The sequence below is a fragment of the Stylophora pistillata genome, chromosome 9 (assembly GCF_964205215.1).
Source record: "Stylophora pistillata chromosome 9, jaStyPist1.2, whole genome shotgun sequence".
NCBI lineage: Eukaryota > Metazoa > Cnidaria > Anthozoa > Scleractinia > Pocilloporidae > Stylophora > Stylophora pistillata.
In genome coordinates this window covers 18657701-18672700 of record NC_142527.1, presented here as the reverse complement: position 1 = coordinate 18672700, position 15000 = coordinate 18657701, and the positions used below count along the sequence as shown (strand labels likewise).

Genomic DNA, 15000 nt, shown 5'->3' with positions numbered 1-15000 from the left:
AACACCTTGGTGGCAATTATACTGAAGGGTACTCCATCAAATGGAATTTTATCATCCTTAAAATACACTTTCCTTTGCCTGGCAAAGGGATCTGTGCCGTGGAAACAAAGGAGACCTTTCATTACATTTATGTTAATTATAATCTCCATTGCATCCTGGTGTGCTACCTACACTACTTTCAACCCAATTTATGTCACAGCTTTTCCAGCTACTATTTCAGAGATTCAAAGAATGATATTTCATTCATGCATGGATGGATGGATGGATGGATGGAAAACTTCATTAAGAGTGTCAATAACCTAGCTAGGGAAGATCCCTTACTAATTAGTGGACACAAGAAAGGAAAAAAAGGTGCTATTTACATTAATATTTATATAACGACTAAGAGAAATTCTATAGTTACCTAATAACAGGATTTATGAGAAAAATATTTAAAACTTATGATAGATTGATAAATTCATCAAGCTACTGAAGGGATAACGCTGTTTATAAGACCCCCTCTCATGCCCACAACATATATTCACATCACTGTACCACCCACACTCTGTAATTCTATGTTTAGTGCTTGGTTAGATACACTTACTGATCAGGACATAATAGAATGGCTAAAAGAACTTTCCATAATTATTACTCTTATTGTTATTTTAATGTGTTGATAATTAAGGTTATTATTTTCGCAATTTTTTATGTCTTTTTTTGTCTTACCTCCAGCTCCAAACATTTTGTCGGATTTAAAACAAGAGAATTTTGATGTAGTTTCCAGTTCATATTCCCTCAGTACAGCCATAGCTTCTTCAACTGATTTAACGTAGCCAACATACTTGTTTGTTGAACCTCTTAACATTGCCTGCCAAGTACATTTGGATTCAGTAGCATTGTCGTTCTTACTTTCTAAATGCATGCCTTCAGCTAAACCGCTTTCTTCAGCATTTGCTGGCAAAGCCATAACAAACACTCTGTAAACTTCCAGATCTCGCGGACGAGGAAACCTTATTATAATTTCCTTTCGAAAAAGCCCGCCAAACAACAATTGGTTGCGGGAAAATCTTCGAAATTGCGAGAAAGCCATTCGGCACATTACCGAAAATTTTCGTGCTCGATCGCCTGTTGCCGAACGTCAGTTTCATGGATGGAAAGATACACAGGTTGTCACGCCATCTATCAAACTGACGTTGTTCCGCCTTTGGAATCTAAACAGCTTTACCCTGGAAAAGAATACCCCAAGTTTTCAAGATTTATTGAAATATATCAGAAGCCTGTTTTATGAACCAAGCGAAACAAAATATGCCCCTGAAAAGCTCACAAAACGATGGGAATCCGGCAGGATCATCCGTCATGTTTGTTTTCACGAGAAGGTTCCGACGCATTAACCGAAGATGTTCACGGGAGATCATATGACGTCACGTCAGTTTGGTGGATGGAAATAAGTGACGACCTATTGAAATAGCTGCTTTAAAAGGATTAATTTGTTTTTAGACATCCTTAAAGTTCGTGAATGACAACGTTATTTAACGGAAACGGTGCAGGAACATCATGTATGCTTGATGCGAGAAAATTCACATCTCTCATTATATTGAGGCTACAGAAACGATTTCCATATCCTTACAAAGCTAAATTAGTGCTGTATTTAGGAAAAATACATTGAAACGCTCGTGTTGGATCAGTCATATCAAAAATGGGCCATTTAAAAGACCACGGCAGATTTGCAGGCTAGGGTCGGGTCGGGAAGGGGAGGGGAGGGGAGGAGGTGGGCGCCTAGTAACCAACCAGAGCACCAACTGGATCACGCTACATGAAGATGATTGTTAAGTGGTGAGGTTCACCGTGGTTGCTCTCAGCCATTTAATTTGCTTAGGGCCAAGGTTAGCATTCTTCTGTCTCTGCTCAAGCTCCCACATTAAGAATGAGCGCCGAGTTACCTGGGGGTCGCCATGAATACATACATATACATACATACATACATACATACCAATGCTCACTTGTGAGGACCATGTATGTATGCCTGCATTCTGGGGACACCCATTTCCCCGTCAGGTAGGTAAATAAAGATATGTGCATTTCAAAGTACTCCTCGCGAACGTTTCTCCCGACACATGACATCTTTAAAAATTTCAATCCTTCCCTGTGGGGACAAATACCCATTGTGCTTGTGGGGACATTTTCAAATCTCAGTTTTAACATCAACATTATGTGGACCCATATATAATTTTATTTTAAAAGATGGGATTGACCACCAGCAAGGTTTGGGCCTTTCATCTACCCTCTCAGATAGGATATTTTGGGTCACGATTTTTCAAACATATTGAATACTACATGTACTCTGTGGGGACAATCACACTGTTTCAGCAAACTGTTGTTTTTTTATCCCGCAGTTTCAAAGTACAGCTGATCCAGGTTAATGACACTAAATAGACATACCATATAAAGCGGACCGTAAGAAAAAACGTCACCGACATACGACCTTTCAATAAAGACTAAATCAATTACTTCTCCGAGAAAACAGTTTCATTTTTAACTGGAACTGTAAGAAGTTCATGTAATATATGGAAACCTAAAATTAGTTTTAATGAGTATTGTTCTTGAAACACAAGAAATGAAATTACTATACTTGAAAAAGGCCGTGATACTTCTTTACACTTTAAATGTCATGCTTCTTTGCTGCTGTTTGTTTGTTGACTGAACCATATTTGCTTACGATACAATCGTAACAATTAGAATAGACCGTTGCGCACATAGCCAGTGTCCGTATAGCGAGGTTGACGATGCATGAGGTTGTGACTCAGGACACAGGAAAGTGTCCGTTGTCCGTATTAACCGGTGTCCGTATTAAGCGGGTTAATTTAAGAGAAAATATATGAGCTTTTCGTTGGGACAAACGGAAGTGTCCATATTAAGCGGTGTCTGTAGAGCGGGGTTTTCCTGTAGAGAAGACACAATAACTTTCCACAAAAATAACTTTGATATGGCGTGTTTCAAAATTAATACAATCAGTTAGTTATGCCTACGCTGACAGTTCAAAAACTCAAATCTATTTCTATCTATTGCTTGAGAAAATGATATTCCTTAAGTGATCCTTAACAATTGACTAAGATAAACATTCTGTTACTTTGTACCGTACAGCTTTTAACATCCAGTTGTTTTCTTGCAGAGTATTTGCTTGAGAATTGATATTACTTATGCAATCCTTAACGATTGACCACTGTCTATTAGCCAACCGTTCTTAAATGCACCATACACACTCAGTTTTTCCTTCCCTAACAATTTTTTTCTTGCAATGTTTTTGCTCGAGAAATGATATTCCTTGCACAATCCTTAACGACTGACCACTGTCTATTAGCCAAAACCCCATTACTTTGCTCAATGCATTTTAAACATTCCCTCTTTCCCGGCAAAATCTTCTTTTTTATGTAATTTCCGAGATGTTTGAAAATCTCATCTTTTTCTTCCTTTGTCCAAGGATTATGCTGCTTTGTCCTCTTGCGTGCACCAGCAATACCTGATGATGAGAACAGAACAACAGTTAAATACTGTTGATTTCGTTTTGTCATAACTATTACAATTTCCTCAAATGTGATTGGTTGTTTAACAGCTTTATTTTTGCCAAATTATTCTGTAGAGTTGTCATCGTATACCTGTAATCGGACAGCTGGCTGTAATCGGACACTTGTAATCGGATAGTTAAATCTGCGAATCACATTGCATTAATCCAATTAAATTAACCAATCATAAACATGATCAAGGTATCCACATCAAAGACAACTTTTTCAAGCCAACTGAGAGGATCGTGCATCATACGTATTTAATACCGCAGTTCAAAATAAATGAACTTCATATATACATTGTATCTGATTTATCATCACGGGTTTAATACGAATCAACTTAACGGCCTGTTCCCAGTCGGCTTGTTAGCTCAATTGGAAATATTAAACGGATAATATACATGCTAAGCGTAAAAACAGTAGTCCCCGACTTAGCTAATCAGAGAAATTTATCTTGAAAATTTTCAATAAAGGAAAATACTAATTAAAGTTATTTTTTCAGTAAGATTGATAAAATGTAAACAGTAAATGTTATTAAAAAAAGGATGTACCACTTTCTTTTGGCACTGATGTTGTACCAGCTGTCCTTGACTTGTCCAATCTTGGCTGTTACAAAAGAAAAATATATAACAATGATATTACCATCAGGCAAATACAGGCCACAATATTCTCCAAAACAATTCTTTGGAGTAACTGTAGAAACTACTGTATAAACATTAGTTTTAGAAACACAAGACAAGTTCTGTGCATTGTCACATCAAAATGAAAGGCAAAGCAATGAGGTATCAATAACACCGACACAAAAAATGTCCACTTACGCTTCCTTTTTGCTGTGCACTTCCACTTGGACTGTCTTGCTCTGTACCGATATCACTGTCTTCGTCTGATTCAGAATCCCTATCATCTAAATAAGCAAGTGGAACAGTGTAAGAAGTGGAACTGCAAACTAAATAAGTTACAAGCCTACTAGTTGCAAAGTTTAACACTAGCAAGCCTTCACTGAGATTTCCTCATTGTAAGGGTGTCCTGTTTACAGAGGTTCCTCAACAGATGCATCAACGAGCAACAATATATCAGTGCCTACCTTCGTCCGGATGAGATAAGCCAACCCTTGACCCTTTGTCTACCAAAGTAAAATACTCATTAAACAGGTAGTTCTAACTTTGTCATCTTTGGACCAAACCATGTAGAATATCCCTTTGTTGGAAAGCTAACAAGAAGTACTTTGCTGTAGTGATGTTATTTTTTCTAAATATTTTAATATTGTTTCTTGAAGCTTTTGCAGTTTAGTACTTTTGTCCACTTGGTAGCCAAAGGGTTGACATTTCCACTTTTCCCATTGAACACAAGCAGTAGCACAAGCCCCTCTAAATGATCATGCCTTGCCTCCTAGTACCTGCCAGGGAAACGGTTTATACCTACCTGCAACTGGGTCAATGTCTTTGTCCAGATCAATATCATCTAGGGATTTCCCAGCCCAGTGCTGGGTTTTTCCCTCATCCACTGTTGTAAGAATCTTTCCAACTTTTGCAAGCTCAATGGTTGATTCATGTAATCGGTAGTATTCTCTGTGGACAGTGATGTCATGGCCTAAATGACGAGCAAGCCAGTCCAGTTCATTTTCTTGAAGGTCTAAGATTTGTGATACAGTAGCCACATATTTTCGAAGCCTTGTACTTGTCACAGCTTCAGGTTTTTCGAGCTTCAACTCATCACTTGTAACGACCTTTCTCATACACTCCCATGGTCTTAAATGACCCAAAGAACCATTTCCAGTTGTTGCAAATAGGTAGGGGTTTTGTGGATTGATGCCAACCTCACTTCGCGTTTCCACCAACACATCCATTGCTTGTTTAACCTCCTCTGTTAAAAGAAGTGGCACCTTCCGGCCCCTCTTCCCCTTAATTTCAACCATATCGAGCCTAGAAAGAAAAATAAAGTAAATGAATGAAAATTACCAAAGGTGTGCAAAGTGTTTCATATGCAATTTGAGGCCATAATGATAATAAATAACATGAACTCTTTGTAGTTCAAAGACATTGTCAATGTTTTCTTCCTCCTTTCCTCCTTCTTACTCGTATAAACACTCTCCACTCTCTGGGAAATAAACAGGCTAAGGAGAATAGTGAATAGGGAAAATAGAAAACTTAAAGGGCATATGTAAAATATTGTACACAAATTAATTTTAATGAATTCTTCAAGATTCAGTGAGGCAACTTCATGGACAGTGGTAACTTAATTTTTTAAATTATTGCTACATGCAGATAGCAAAGAGAATGGAGTTGAATGGAAAGATGGAGTAAAGCACTTCAAGAAATCATGTACTCTAACAAAACAGTCATAATCTAAATAGAGGATATTACACGGGCACGCAGAGATACAAAATTTTGCTTCAAGTGTTGACATATATTTCAAGAGTGAGCGCATTCTATTTATTGTATAAACACCAATTGAATACCAAATTGTTGCCTTTCCCTGCCAAAAGTTAGATTTCGTATTCAGCATTAGTGACAATCTGGACAATGCTATCTTCACACTGTGAAGATACAATAATTTTATTTATACAGTGTATCTTCACATGTGAAGACATCATCATGTGTGGAAGCTTGCCCGGTATTTCACCGGTGTTCATATAATAGAGTCATAAAAGAAATAATCATACCTTTTAAGCAAGTGCTGTTCAATGCCATTGAGAGATGCTACAACATCTTGATTTGTGTTTTTCCTCCAGTCAGGACGATTGATGTAAGTCTCCAGATAAAGTTTAGCTGTTTCTCCTCCTCTCCGTTTGTTGAAAAGTATCAATCTGTTGAGCACAAACTCACTTAGGTCTCGCCAGCTTTGTAGAAGTGGTTTGTTTGTGCCTTGCAGTTGCTTGGTGAGTGCAATGATCTTTGATGTGATGAACTCCTTTAACTTCTGAAGGTCACTGGTGACAGGTAGAAGATCAGGCTGATTATGTTTCCTATCATTCAGAGTGGTTACAGAGTGATGGCTAACACGGTAATTCCACTCTGCTTCCATTAGTTTCTCAAAGTGTTCAACATCTTCCAGTACACCTTTGTCTTTCTCCCGGAGTGCTTTCCCACGAACAAAAGCAACACATTTCTTCAATGAGTGACCAATATGCAAAGCCAAGGAGGGTGTTCCGACTTCCTTTTCACCTCTCTTTACATCAAACTTAGAAATCTGCATCACACACTTCACAATAGCATCAAACTTACTGGGACGAAGAAACTGCGACAGGTTGGCACTATCATTGTCTTCTGTCTCCCTAAGTGATATTAGTAGACAAGCAAGGTGTCGCATCTTTTGTGAAATGTCGTGAGATCTCTTTGTGCCAAGCTTTTCTACCATCATGGTTCCAAGAGCAGAAATAACTAAATCATTCCGAGCTACAAGAGATATATCATCTGATCTCATGGAGGCCACAACATCTTGGAACAGTGAGCTCTTACCAGGGCGTATTGATGGCAAGACGAGCAATTTACTCTTAGTCTGAAGCCTTTGATACTTCATGTCATCACCTTCATCATCATCGACGTGACTACCAGTACTTCTGAAGTTGCAGACTTTAACATGCCTCCAAAGGTCTTTTCTCTTCAAAAAGCCCAGACAGTCAGGGCAAGGCAGAAAGTCATCCTGAGAACATCCCTCTTCCCCTCCTGGTCTTCGCATAACGATAAGCTGTCCACTTTTCGACTCCAACACACGTAAGTTGTGATGGAAATTGCCTTGGAGACGTAACTTTTCAAGAGCTTTCTTTCGTTCTTTTGAGCTGCGTGGATGTGCAAATGCTTTGGCTACCTCTGATTCATCACTGTGTTGACGTTCCAAATGGCGAGAAATTTTTGCATATAGCTTCTCACAGAAAAAGCAGGCTTGCCGTTTGTCATAGACCCTAGCATTGCCCTCCTTCTTCTTTACACAGGTTATTACCACTGCAAAACAACCATGTGACACATTTAACATCAACAGAAATCAATAACAGAGCTCAAATTTATGGCCTATTCAGTGGCCATGGCGATAACAGATTAAAGTTCCTAAAGCTGCTTTCTTTTTGTTGCAAATTAAGTGTGTGTGTGTGTGTGTGGGGTGGGGGGGGATGGTGAGAGGGGGGGGGTAATTTGCATTAAGTTGTTTAGTACCTTAAGTATCAACTTCAATTCACAATATCAATGTTGTGGTTCAATTTTGTCCCTGGTTCAAATTTTATTTTCTTTGTTCCAAACTCATCATTAAGATACAATGAAATATATGAAGTTCATATATTTTGAACTGCGGTATTAGATACATAATTATGATGCACAATCCACGCAGTAGATAGCGCTATTTAAGCAATAGCGAAATCAGACCTGAAAAAAATCAGGCCTGTACGGGATTCGAACCACTGACCTCTGCGATACTAGTGCAGCGCTCTACCAATTGAGCCAACAAGCCAACTGGGAGCAGGCCGTTAAGTTGATTCGTAATAAACCCGTGAAAGTGATAAATCAGATACAATGAAATATATGAAGTTCATATATTTTGAACTGCGGTATTAGATACGTATGATGCACGATCCTCGCAGTAGATAGCGCTATTTAAGCAATAGCGAAAATCAGACCTGAAAAAAATTGGTAGAGTGCTGCACTAGTATTGCAGAGGTCAGTGGTTCGAATCCCGTACAGGCCTGTTTTCAGGTCTGATTTTCGCTATTGCTTAAATAGCGCTATCTACTGCGAGGATCGTGCATCATATGTATCATTATCATTAAATTACCCAAAACAAAATAAAATAAAATTTTAACCAAGGATAAAATTAAACCAGTACATCAATAATGTAATTCAAAGAAAGCCTCCTGACATTAATCACGCTTAAAATACATGGTCAATGAGAATCAAAGTAAGTTTAAATAATTTTACAATAATTTGAATTTCATTTTGAGCTGACGTCAGGCAGGTTCATTGTGGTATCTTTGTTTCCTGACTTGATTTTTTTTCCCTGGAATGATTACTCAAAGTAACTTTAATAGAATGATATTATTTTCCTTTGACTAGCCTTACCTTCATCTGCTACCTTTTGATCTTGCACCTGATTACTTCCAGTCTTTGATTCCAACTTTAAGGATTTTGTTCTTTGCTTTGTCTCTGTTGATGCAGGTACATGTACTTCCAAACACTTATTCCGGCTAGTTCTGTTATGGAGTTCTTTCAAATCTAAAAGAGTTTGAATTTGGTATATTTCAAGTAAAATAACTTATTACTTCTCTCTTTCCCTCTTACTCGTGTATGTTTTTGCCTCCTTATTTTAATACTGATGTTTGCAATTGACCAAATGACTTGTAACGCCATGTATCTATATAACACCAGGAATGTATACTGTGCATGTGACCATTTACCCAGAATACCATGCAGATGTTGTGTAACAGCGGAATGTACAGCCAGATGTACATGTATCTGTCGTGACCCAAACAAGTGAACATGTCCCCAGAATGTCACACATTTTTTTGTAACAGCATTATTACCTATTATAGTTTGATGCAAACAAGTGTGCATGTCCAAACAATGTCACTCGGTGTGACAGTGGAAAGATGTTAATGTGCAACTATCTTCGTAATGCAAACAAGATGTAGAGACATCCCCACAATGATATGCAGATTTTGCATAACTTAGGTTTGGCTATACAAGGCCACACATACAACTCCCCATACAAGGCCACACAAATGATTGGAAAACAGCAACAACCAAACAGTATTACTTCCTCCATGTACCATACACAGCCTACAAAAAAACATTTCCATGAATTTTACCCCTTGTAATGACCTGATTTGTTATTTCATTACTGATAGTAACTGCCATTTATGACCAGCCTTACCCTTGCCTGTTGCTTTTCGATCCTGGCAATTCTTTTTTCTTGAGTTACTGGCTTCCTTTAATGCACTTCTATCAGTATCTCCCTCATCCTCATCATCAGTGCCTGATTCCATAACCGAGGCTTTTCTCCCCCATTTCCTCCCTGTTAATGCATGCAGTTCCTCGGAATCTTCATCACTTGTGCTATTATAGGGTCGTTTCACATTATCTAATAGAGATTCAAGTTAGTTAATATACAGTACTGGTAAGTGACTGATGACTTTTAGTTGTTAGTGATTCGGTTTATCTATTTACAAGCATAAATTGCCAATAATAATAAAAAAATCGTTTATTGAGCGGATATACAGTGAAGGACCTATAAGGATGATGTTCATCCAAAGTAAATTACATTAACATTAATTTTCTTGTATGTCTGCCTCCCAGGTATTGTGTAGAAAGCTTGCACCAATGAATAAAAATTAATGTCTTTCATGATAACAACTTTGTGTCAGGATTTTCCAAAATGAAAAAAAATAGGAGGCTCCAACTGAAAAGTAGCCGGAGCATTATTAAAACAAAGCACCAAGACTTTTGTGGAAAATACACTTTTTTGGCATGAAACAACTACATAGCTCTAGTTCAGTTAAAATCAGGTAAAAAGTTAGGGTTAGACAATTTTTAGGGTTTTGGGTTAAGCTCCTCTTGTGATGATAAGAGATGCTATCAGAAGAATGGGCATGAAAGTACTTAGTAAGTAAGTAAGGATTTTATTTATAGAGGGGGACACATAACAGCTGTATAGCTGACAAACCTCACTGTGGCCCTCTAACTAGATTATACAGCATTACAAAAAACTGATAAATAAATAAATATATAAATAATTACAAAATTCTATAATAGAAGTAGCAGGATAGATTAAAAATATTCAGAAAGATAAAAATTCATTTATAAAAAATTAAAATTAGATGTGCTATTGCTTAATATTAACTTGGGGCAAACACTTGAACTACAGTAGCTGGTAATTTCCATTGGGCACTGAGTACTTTTGAAATCACTGAACTAAGTGACCAATATGCTACAGTATATTCCCAAAAGGACATCTATAGATTTGGAGTCGTAATAAAAAAGGATGTAACTTTTGTCTTTAAGGATAACTAGTGAACATATCCACAAAATGTTACCTTGATTATTTGCTACAGTAGAAGATAAAATGTGAAACTATCTTCCATAATGCAAACAAGAGAAGTGCAAAACGAATTTGTAACCCATACTATGTATAAATGCAAAATGTATAACTATCTTTATATTTTAGTAATGAAAACAAGTAGAAAATGTACCACGCAAGGTCACACACAGAGAGTGTTACTTCATCCAAGACATTACAGAATAGTTTTAGCCTACAAAAAACAATCCCTACTATAAATTTCACTCTTTGCAAGGAACTGGTTTGTTACATAAGTACAGTAACTTCCCTTTGTGACCAGCCTTACCCTTGCCTTTTGCTTTTTGATCCTGGCACTTCTTTTTTCTTGAGTTAATGGCTTCCTTTAATGCACTTCTATCAGTTTCTCTGTCATCCTCATCACCAGTGTCTGATTCCATAACCAAGGCTTTTCTCCTCCATTTCTTCCTTCTTGATGCATGCAGTTTCTCAGACTCTTCATCACTAGAGCTGTTATGGGGTCGTTTTCCATTATCTGGTAGAGTTAATTTCAAGCAAGTTGATATACTCATAAGTGACTACTGACTTTTAGTTGTTATTGATACATAATTTATATGCCTTCTTACTCTTCACAGTGTGTTTACAGCTGTAGTTATTGTTTTAAGTTATCTGATACTTGCCAATTTTAAGTAAGCTGGTTTCCAAGGGTAAAATAAATTTACAGTACAATCCTGTCTTTTTTCCCTGTTATTGATTTGGATTTTCTCCAGTGCATTTGCAAAATGCTAAGATTGTTTTTATATTGTGGATATAATGAAATAATAGAATCAGAAAATCTCAGCAAAAGAACAGAAACTGTTGATACTCAAAGAGCCAGTGATGTCCCCACAAAGTTAACCAGATGTTGTGTCAGAGTACTGTATATCAGGAAGGATTGCGAACATAACAATTACTATCTTACACAAAGTATGCAGCCAAATGACCATGTCCCCACAATGTTACAGAGATATTGTGTCAGTAAATCAGGAAGGATTAGGAATAACTATCCTTTATTATATAGCGCACTGGTCCTCAGTTAAATGTAGTAAAATGATTGGTTCCCGAGAGGTCCAGATTTTTTCATCTGGACCTTGTACGGCAGATCTGGACCTTGTATGGAGGACAGCTGCCTGACAACAAAATAATAAAGAAGACTGTCATAAAACACGACGGGCATTTGAGAACACGAGATAATTTTTTTAAAATTTCCCAAGTGTTCTCAAATGACTGGAGTGTTTTATGACAGTATAATGCATGGCAAAAGGTTTCTTTATTTGCTTTATAATATAACCACAAGGACATTTCAAACCGAGCAGCATACAGCCTATTACCGACAAAACTGGCAACACATGTTTACAAAACAAGAAATTAAAGCAAGATAACAAAATTTTTCCTAACAAGATGACAAAGACAAAAGAGGGTACTATTTTTTTTCATGTATTCAGCTGAAAAAGTTTTGAAATTTTCTGAGAGATCATGGTTTAGTGGAGCAAGGTGGCTTTCTTGCAAGCTGTTTGCTGTTTGTAAACAAGTTTCCCAAATTAGTTTAAGCTACACAGCAACAATTTTCAGACGTGAATGGGATAAAAGAAATTTAGCCTTTTCAAATTTTTCTCACCTTAAAAGATTCTTGAAATCAACTTTTTAGCTGGCTATCTTAAAAACCTGAGGCATGGCCATTTGTTGAGCAAACGGCGAGAAATGTGGCTTCCCCAAGACTTGTTCATGTCATAAATAAGTTCAAGCTTAATTTTCCCCTTGGTTAATGATCGAAAACTTCCTCCTTTTGTGAACGTTCTGAGATTTTTTCCTTCTTGGAATGTCTGAGCAAATTTGTTTTCTTTAGTAGATAGCACAAAGAGGAGCTGTAAACTGCCGGCCCCTCCAGCGACCATTGAATAGCTTCAACACCGCTCGTATCTTGCCCAGATATATTTTGTTAGGCCTTTCCACAGTCCAATTGGTAAAAATATCGCTTGTCTGTCAATTAATCGATTTCACTCAATTTCAGCTGTCTGTATTGCTATGTTCCTTTGTTTTTGCCACACGGCCAGCCGAACAACTCCTTCTCAAAACTATGTAACACGTTTTTCTTGTTTTATACTCTGGTTAAACATAACTTTTTAGCCAATCAGAGGGCACGTTATATCAAAGTTATATTTAGAAATAATGCTATTATTTGCAGCAGCATCATTATTTTATTGACCAAGCTTGCTCGGTCCGGATAGCGGGATATTGATCTTCTTTTCATGCGTGTTGTGGACCGAGCCTGAAGGGCGAGGTCCATAACACACATGAAAAAAAGAACTTGACCAATATCCCCCTATCCAACCTCGCACTTGGTCAATAACCCACATTTATAATGCTACCAAATGACCTTGTCCCCACAATGTTACAAAGATATTATGTCAGTGCACCAGGAATTGGGATTGTGTATTAATACTTGTCTTACATAATGCAACCAAGTGGTCATGTCCCCGATGTAACAGCAGAAAGCTGTAAGTAAAGCTGCATCTTTGTTAACACAAACAAGATAGTAAGCCATGTAAACAAACATGTCAAAAAAATTAATTTTTCTATAACAGCATTACCCAAACTTTGAAACAATACACAGTTAAGAAAACAGATGGTTAGTGTACACATTCCTTGCTTTCACCTTGTTGTAGTCTGGCAACTGTCCAGTACGACTAGCCTTACCCTTGACAACCCTTAATTACTACAATGTATATCCACAATAAATTTATAGTTTTATCCTACAAGAAAACAATTCCTACTAATTTCAGTCCTTGTAATGACCTGGACAGTGACTGCCCTTTGTGACCAGTCTTACCCTTGCCTGTTGCTTTTCGACCCTGGCACTTTTTCTTTTTGCCTGGGTCACTGGCTTCCTTCCATGCACTTCTATCAGTATCTCCCTTGTCCTTATCACAAGTGTCTGACTCCATAACCAAGGCTATTCTCCTCCATTTCTTCCCTTTTGATGCATACAGTTCCTCAGACTCTTCATCACTAGTGCTGCTATAGGGTTGCTTCACATTATCTAATAGAGTTTCAAGTGAGTTGATATAAATTATTGGTACAGGTAACTGATATTTTTCCCACTATTGATTTGCTTATAATAATCTTCTTGGCAAATGACGAATATTACTTTTTACTGTGCAGACACAATGAAGGAACCATAACAACAGCAATTCACTTACAAGACTTATAATACAATTCAAGGGTAAAGGCAGCCTGTAATAACTACATGGGCTAATTGAGACAGGTGGCCTGGTACCCAAGTCAGAAAAAAATTCATAAGGAAAAATTGACAGCAGCACAAATGTGCAACCAATATGCTACAGTATGTAGTAAGTCCCTTTAACATTCCAATTTCATGCATTCGACAAAATCCTTGAATCTCAATGGCCAATGGGAGTGCATTATTTGCCAATACATGGTTCATACAGGTTTGATAACTTATTATTGAAGGACTTTTCCAGGACTTTTAACAACATTCAAGGAGTCCATTTAAACAGGCACAATTTAAATATTTTCCACAGTCGCTCCAAAAAAGCAATACCTCAAAGTGCAAATAATGTCTTTCAACCAAATGAAAACAGCTATTTCCTTTGCAATCTTCACAATTCGTTTAAGAAGGACCAAAGTTAATACATTTCATGCTTCAAGCTACATTTCCCTCATGGCTTTACCTGTTAAGAGGGGGGCTACACAAGACAACTGGGAAAAAGCCATTAAAGGCATGGTTGAAAACTTTGAATAAGAAACACTAAATTGTCCTGCTATAAAAACCTTAGCCATTTTCAAAGAGACTATAAACCCATTAATTTTCTCAACTGATGCTAGATATTAATGCAACCTTTTGATGTTAAAATGAGCTTGATTTGCTGTATTATCAAGTCTTCAAGACCTTTTTCAAATTTAAGGAGTTTTCAAGGAGAAAACCATTTTCAAGGAGTTTTCAAGGACCTAGCAGTTTTTCAAGGAGTATTCCAGGCCTGTGCAAACCATGCAATAATGCCCATTTTGAATGCGTCTTATGAAATAATCATGTTACACTGCAGTGACAAATGATGAAATTATGTGATTCTTGCAGTTATAAGTGCAATGAGTTATAAGTGCAATGAGTCTATTGCAACTAGGCCTGAAAAAGAATCAAGCTTGAACAGAGAAGTTGACAATCATAACACTTGCACACATGCACACACACAAACACACACAGACAAATAGGTACTCATAGATATAGGGTACAATTGTGTGGACTACTTATACACAGGACAAAGTTATGCAACAGTGCAGAAGAAGTTGAAACGTTGCAGTGACGTTTCTTGATTGCAGATGTTATAGAAACAAGGAAATTAACCAGCAAAAACGATGTATGGCACATAGGTCATATTGATTGTTATTGGCTGAAGGTAATTCATGT

The 15000-nt window shown here is 37.3% G+C and overlaps 2 protein-coding genes across 2 annotated transcripts in view; both read right to left on the bottom strand.

Annotated features, from left to right (window-relative positions):
* The window catches only part of LOC148723631 (uncharacterized), a 3075-nt gene extending 1650 nt beyond the window's left edge, over nt 1–1425 (bottom strand). Inside the window, exons 1-2 of the mRNA XM_088732256.1 lie at nt 706–1425; nt 1–91 (exon numbers count right to left, since the gene is read on the bottom strand). The exon at nt 1–91 is cut by the window's left edge and continues 61 nt beyond it. Coding sequence (XP_088588382.1) covers nt 1–91; nt 706–1078 — 464 coding nt within the window. The 5' untranslated portion in view covers nt 1079–1425. The remainder of the gene's footprint in view (nt 92–705) is intronic.
* A 1515-nt stretch (nt 1426–2940) lies between these two features.
* LOC111345045 (uncharacterized) overlaps nt 2941–15000 on the bottom strand; it is a 25429-nt gene continuing 13369 nt past the window's right edge. The window contains exons 11-19 of the mRNA XM_088734470.1: nt 13405–13614; nt 10864–11070; nt 9396–9602; nt 8585–8737; nt 6202–7480; nt 4962–5461; nt 4358–4443; nt 4091–4145; nt 2941–3496 (exon numbers count right to left, since the gene is read on the bottom strand). Of these exons, the coding sequence (XP_088590596.1) occupies nt 3255–3496; nt 4091–4145; nt 4358–4443; nt 4962–5461; nt 6202–7480; nt 8585–8737; nt 9396–9602; nt 10864–11070; nt 13405–13614 (2939 nt within the window). The 3' untranslated portion in view covers nt 2941–3254. The remainder of the gene's footprint in view (nt 3497–4090; nt 4146–4357; nt 4444–4961; nt 5462–6201; nt 7481–8584; nt 8738–9395; nt 9603–10863; nt 11071–13404; nt 13615–15000) is intronic.